Source organism: Perkinsus marinus (assembly GCF_000006405.1).
Source record: "Perkinsus marinus ATCC 50983 genomic scaffold scf_1104296961102, whole genome shotgun sequence".
Taxonomy (NCBI): Eukaryota; Perkinsozoa; order Perkinsida; family Perkinsidae; genus Perkinsus; species Perkinsus marinus.
The window spans coordinates 1-5,907 of record NW_003205864.1 but is presented as its reverse complement, the minus strand read 5'-3'; the positions used below and the strand labels follow the sequence as shown (position 1 = coordinate 5,907).

The following is a 5,907-nucleotide window of genomic DNA, read 5'->3' as shown; positions in this document are numbered from 1 at the left end:
TTCCCTATCACGCGTGAATCTTCCAGCAAGGTTGCTTTATATATGAGTGCATTAGACTAGAAGATTATTAGAGCCTCAGATAGCGGATCAGACAGCGATAGGTCGGCTCCTCACAGAGACTACGATCGTCTGTTATCGCTCAATTCTAGAACCTTCCGAAGATGCTAGATTCCATACGAGGGAACCGAGATGGTGTTGCACGCATGCACAAGCTCTATATCCGTGTTATTCTGGATTTACGAAAGATGGCATAGCTGGATTCGCTAAAGGGATCTGGCATGGTGACTCCCATGTTTAGCAAGGCAAACTATTCTCTAAAGAGTCATAGAAGCCGCCCCAGACAACGACGGAGGTGGCGGTGGTGCGTTTGCGTGCAAATTGGTATAGCTATTGGGAGGGGGACAAGCTTTTGTGTGCCTCGCGGCTGCAGTCACTGCAGTGCAGTGGTTGGATATTCGCCTTAGCGTAAGTAGAGCTTGAGATAGGTGATCTTATTCAGTGTTGTATTACTTTCTAACCATGTCCGAGGCAGACCTACCTGTGTACGAGTCGGATGTCCACGAAGAGAAGCCAGTAAAATGGACTACTCGGTGTGCGACTAACTTTAAGAAGTCCATGGTTGGCCAAGCCTGGGAGAAGTTTTCGTACTGGCAGGAGCATGAATGGAAGGGCATCAATATCCCTATTTTCATTCTGCTTGCTATTATAGCCCTCGCATTATGGTGGGTTCATCCTTCTGATTTGGAGCCCCATACCTGGCAAGTGTTCGTTGCCTTCCTGGTCATCATTCTGGGTGCTGTCTTGGAACCCTTGCCGATGTCGGCCAGTTGTATTGTAGGTTTGGGCTTCTGTACTGTTACTAGTATTCTATCAACTGACGAGGTTCTGTCTGGCTTCGGTAACGATACGGTGTGGCTGGTCGTTATGGCATTCTTCATTGCCAGTGGTTTTGTCACGAGTGGTTTGGGTAAGAGGATTTGCTTCATCATTTTGAAGTATCTCGGATCGACCACTCTCGGTCTCGCTTATGGTTTCTGCTTGTGCGAGTTCGTATTGGCCATTGCCATCCCCTCCTCAACTGCTCGTGCTGCTGGTATCCTGTTGCCTATTATTACTCCTTTGTTGAAGGAAGGTTTCGATTCAGATCCTGCTAAGGGTACCGAGAAAAAGATCGGTACTTACCTTGTTATGAACGAAATCGTTGCCAATACCAGTTCCTCTGTTTGTTGGCTTACTGGTGGTGCTTGGAACGCTATGATGGCCAAGTTCTGTGCCGATGTTGGTGTGAACATTGGTTGGGGTGGTTGGGCTTATAGCATGGCCCCTCTCGGTATCATCACTCTTATCTATGCTCCTTTGGTCGTATTCTTAGTGATGCCTCCTCAAATTAAGAGGACTCCTGAGGCCAGGAGCATCGCCAATGGAAAGCTCGCTGAAATGGGCTCTATGTCGAAGCAAGAGATCGCAATGCTTTGTGTGTTCATTGGCATCATTATCTTGTGGATTGTTGCTTCCATGATTGATTATGTTCCTTACAGTACCACTGGTGTTGCTATCTTGGGTGTGTCCATGTTGCTTCTACTCGGCATTATTGACGTTAAGAAGGATATTGCTGAGAATAACTCTGCCTGGGATCTGTTTTTGTGGTTCGGTGTTCTTCTTATGATTGCTACCGAGCTGAAGGATACTGGTTTCTTCCAGTGGCTTGCTATCAAGATTGATCTATCGTCTCTTCCTCCCTACGCGGCTGTGTGGATTTGTACATTCATTTTCTATGTATCTCAATACCTCTTCGCGTCAATTACTGCACATGTTTCTGCTATGTTCTCTCTGTTCCTCGAGATAATGCAGCATGCCGGTGTTCCTATGGAGCTCGGCTGCCGTGCTTTAGCATACACGACTCTATCCGGGCATTTGACCCATTATACGTCTTCCTCTAACCCTCCCTATTACATCATGGGATACGTGAAACTGTCCTCATGGTTGTTCCAAGGTGTCGTTGTGATGATCGTTAACGTCATTTACATCAACACCATTGGCTGGGGTTACTGGTGGATCTTGGGCTTATGGTAAACTGGTTAGTACCGAATACCGTAAGACTGAATGCCCGTACCATTACTATATAGTTGGGATTTGACAATTTACTGTCCTTTCTCATGTTTACTGCGTCTCGCTCTATTCTTTAAGCTCTGTTTTCTACTATTCGTCCTACTGAGTATGATACCCCTGGACAACATCACCAACAGCTGTTGTGATTGATGCAGATCCAGTTGTATATTATACATTCTCTAAGGTTGCTGGTTATCTAGCATTGCAAAGTCATCGTAGAGATGTGCTTCCGCAGGAATGATTCTTCCTGTCGTTTGTGGGTCAGCTACGATTGTTTCGATAAAAGGTTCTTTGTCGTTCCTTTCACCCCTACCTACTGTCGTACTAGTGGAAGGTTTGCAAAGGATTACTCAGTGGTACTGTCCAGGTTAGTACCGTGACAGTCCACTTTATTAGAAGTGAGTCTTACACTTCATTATTCTTTAAAGAGTTGTGTTATACAAAGTGTTGGAGACTGGACGGATGTGGGAAGAGAGGAGGCTGATGGGTTCTCGGGTTTGACATTGTGTTATCGTATCTAGTAGAATTCATGGTAGGTGTTCGTGAGTTGTTGTGCCGTGCGGTTTATACGTTATGAATTCTTCGCTCACTCGAGTAGTGTGCAAAGGCTTCGTTCCTCTGCTACAATTGCTCTTGTGTTCTACGTATAAGCCTAGCCTGTAGTGTATTAGCCTGGTAATACTAGTGTAGTATACTCGCGCAGCTTCTGCCGTTGATTAACTCAATATACTCGAGTAGTTTCTGGCGTGTACTAACTCATTAATGCTAGAGTAGTTTGTGTGATGTATCAGCCTAGTATCCTCGAGTAGGTATCATGGTGTATCATCCTAGTATGCTCGATTACTTTCTCGGGTGTATTAGCCTAGTATACTCGAGTAATGCCTGTAGTATATCAACTCAATGAGCATATATGCGCGGCTGCCTGAAGCTTTCACGGCATATGAAAGTATCAGTACGTCAGGAAACGATAATTTCCATCATGTTACGCATGAAGTTGATGACTGAGTTCACCATGGAGATCCTTCTTATGCGGATTCACGTGACCAACAAGTTTAGGGCGCGCGCTAAACTCAAACGTGATGGAGAATCCTCGGAGTATCCGGGACATTAAGCTTTGTGTAACTCTCTAGCACCGTTAGCTGATTCTTGAGTATGGAGTCATAGTCACTCTTGTGGTGATAGGTTTAGGCACTGGGAGTAGTTATCATTGGATATGAATTGATCAAGTTGTTTTTGGTAGTTTAAATTATTATTCTCGACAATGCCGAGCCCTTCCATCAAGTCTGAAGAACCCACTTTGCCTTTGTCTGAATCTGACAGTCCTGCTAAAGAGGTCAAGCCGGCTTCGTGGTGGGTGCGAACATGCGACAAAATACCCGGTATCACTTACTATCGGAAATTCCATGATTGGGAGAAGAACAAGTGGCCTGGTATCAACCTGCCTCTCTTGTTGCTGTTGATTATCATTATCTTGGCACTATGGTGGGTTCCTCCAAGTGGACTAGGTATCCACACATGGCAAGTGTTCGTCACCTTCTTGGTCACTATTATTGGCGCTGTTACAGAGCCTCTTCCGATGTCTGGTATTTGCTTGGTGTCTCTTGGGTTCTGTACAGTCACCAATGTTCTGTCGACTGCGCAGATTCTATCCGGTTTTGGTAACGATACCGTATGGCTAATTGTCTTTGCATGCTTCATTGCAAGCGGTTTTGTTACTACCGGTTTAGGCAAGCGGTTATGTTTTATTATTTTAAAGTATATCGGCTCTACCACTCTTGGACTTGCTTATGCTTTCTGTATTTGCGAGTTCATATTGGCTATGGCAATTCCCTCGTCCACTGCTAGAGGTGCGGGTATTCTTCTACCTATCATAGAGCCTCTTCTTAAGGAAGGTTTCCAGTCAGATCCTGCACTTGGAACTGAAAGAAGAATCGGCTCGTACATGGTTATGGTTGAGATTGTTGCTAATACCACCTCGTCTGTGTGCTGGTTAACGGGTGGTGCTTGGAATGCTATGATGGCTAACTTCATGACAGATGTCGGAGTGCATCTCAGTTGGGGTCAATGGGCATATAGCATGGCACCCCCGGGGATTCTACCTCTGATCTATGGTCCTATCATCCTGTACTTCTTGTATCCTCCAGAGATCAAGAGAACACCGCAAGCGAAACAGTTGGCCAATGATAAATTGGCTGAGATGGGTCGTGTCGGTGCATTCGAAATCGTCATGGGTTTGGTGTTCCTTTTGGTTATTATTCTCTGGATTGTTGCATCTTCTATTGATTTTGTGCCATATAGCACAACTGGTGTGGCCATTCTCGGTTTGAGTATCTTGCTAATGACTGGCATTCTTGATGTGAAGAAGGATATTGTTGCCAACAAGGGAGCCTGGGATCTGTTCCTCTGGTTTGGTGTGCTGCTAATGTTGGCCACCGAGTTGAAGGAAACTGGCTTCTTTGAGTGGTTTGCTACTCTAATTGATTTGTCGAGTGTACCTGCTTACGCCAGTGTATGGATATGTACGGCAATCTTCTATATATCACAGTACCTCTTCGCAAGTATCACTGCGCATGTGTCTGCTATGTTCCCAGTCTTTTTGCAGATTATGCAAAGAGCAGGAGTGCCTATGGATCTAGGTGCTCGTGCACTTGCGTACACTACTCTATCTGGTCATCTTACTCAGTACACAAGTTCCACCAATCCACCTTTCTTCAACATGAAGTATGTACCTATGGGTCGATGGTGGTTACAAGGTTTAATCGTTATGATTGTTAACTTGATTGTCCTTAACACTATCTGTTGGGGATACTGGTGGTTGCTTGGGTTCTGGTAAGGAGTGTTATGATGTCTATCTTATCACTATTCCACACTGTTCATAGTTTCTCGCTTTCTCGGCATATCCACATGTGGCCGTATATGACCCTGTTGGTTTATGTTTGTTTTGGTGTAGTTCGTGACTGACAATGTTCATGAGTAACAAGGATAGCATTCTTCCATCCTTGTTGTTCGCTTTGTGGTTATGACGATCCTGTAGTTGTAGTGTTACTTTGCTGCTACCGCGTCACTGACTATAACATAGGTATTGTGATTATATTCCTACTATAACGTCTCTACTGCTTTCGGGTAGAAAGCAGGTTGTTACTTTTCTTTTCCCGAAGTACACGGTACAACCGGGCATACAATTGGGCGCTCTAGTTGCCCCTGGGATAGGTGTGAAGTGTCCCAGCGTATTCTACTATAAAGCCAGTCGAGTGGCTGGCAACCTGAGGCTCATTGATAGTTTGTTTAAAACAATGAATCTTCCTCTAGGAATTGATCTCACACTTTGTGGTTTTGAGTTCATCAGTGCATCGACGGGTCGGTTATTGGTCTAGGAATTGGTTTGTAATAGTAGATCAGTGAGGTTGTATTCCGGTTAGGAGTATCGCAATGTTCGTTATCTCGGCTTGTGTGGTTTGAATGAGATTACACTGGGAGGTTGACGTCGTCCTTTCTACGAAATTGTACTGAACACAGTAGTAAGAAGGTAGGGCTGTGTCGATGGTGGTCGATTCTGCTCGCTTTTGTGTGGTCTCATTGTTTAGGTGAAATTGACTAGGGTATCGGTTTGGCCCTCGTGGCGAGTCTGGAAGAGTCTAGAGTCCCTATGTAGCAGAGGTTTGGAATGTGAACAATTTGGAGCTTTGCTCTGATTGATGTGCTCGGTTGTTGTCAGTGCTAGAGTCATCAACAGCACGGTTGTGACCACTCGTAACTCTAGCCATCAACTATGATCTTCACAGTTCAACAACGTGTGCT

At 45.0% G+C, this 5,907-nt stretch overlaps 2 protein-coding genes across 2 annotated transcripts; both read left to right on the top strand.

The window, feature by feature from the left end:
• The first annotated feature begins 497 nt into the window (after positions 1-497).
• On the top strand, positions 498-2,526 carry Pmar_PMAR027000 (conserved hypothetical protein). The gene has a single exon (XM_002772486.1). The coding sequence runs from the start codon at positions 520-522 to the stop codon at positions 2,071-2,073; it is 1,554 nt and encodes a 517-aa protein (XP_002772532.1). The 5' UTR covers positions 498-519; the 3' UTR covers positions 2,074-2,526.
• An 821-nt stretch (positions 2,527-3,347) lies between these two features.
• Pmar_PMAR026999 (conserved hypothetical protein) lies at positions 3,348-5,431 on the top strand. Its single transcript, XM_002772485.1, has one exon. It carries the CDS (start codon positions 3,371-3,373, stop codon positions 4,940-4,942), a length of 1,572 nt encoding a protein of 523 aa, XP_002772531.1. The 5' UTR covers positions 3,348-3,370; the 3' UTR covers positions 4,943-5,431.
• Positions 5,432-5,907: the final 476 nt, after the last annotated feature.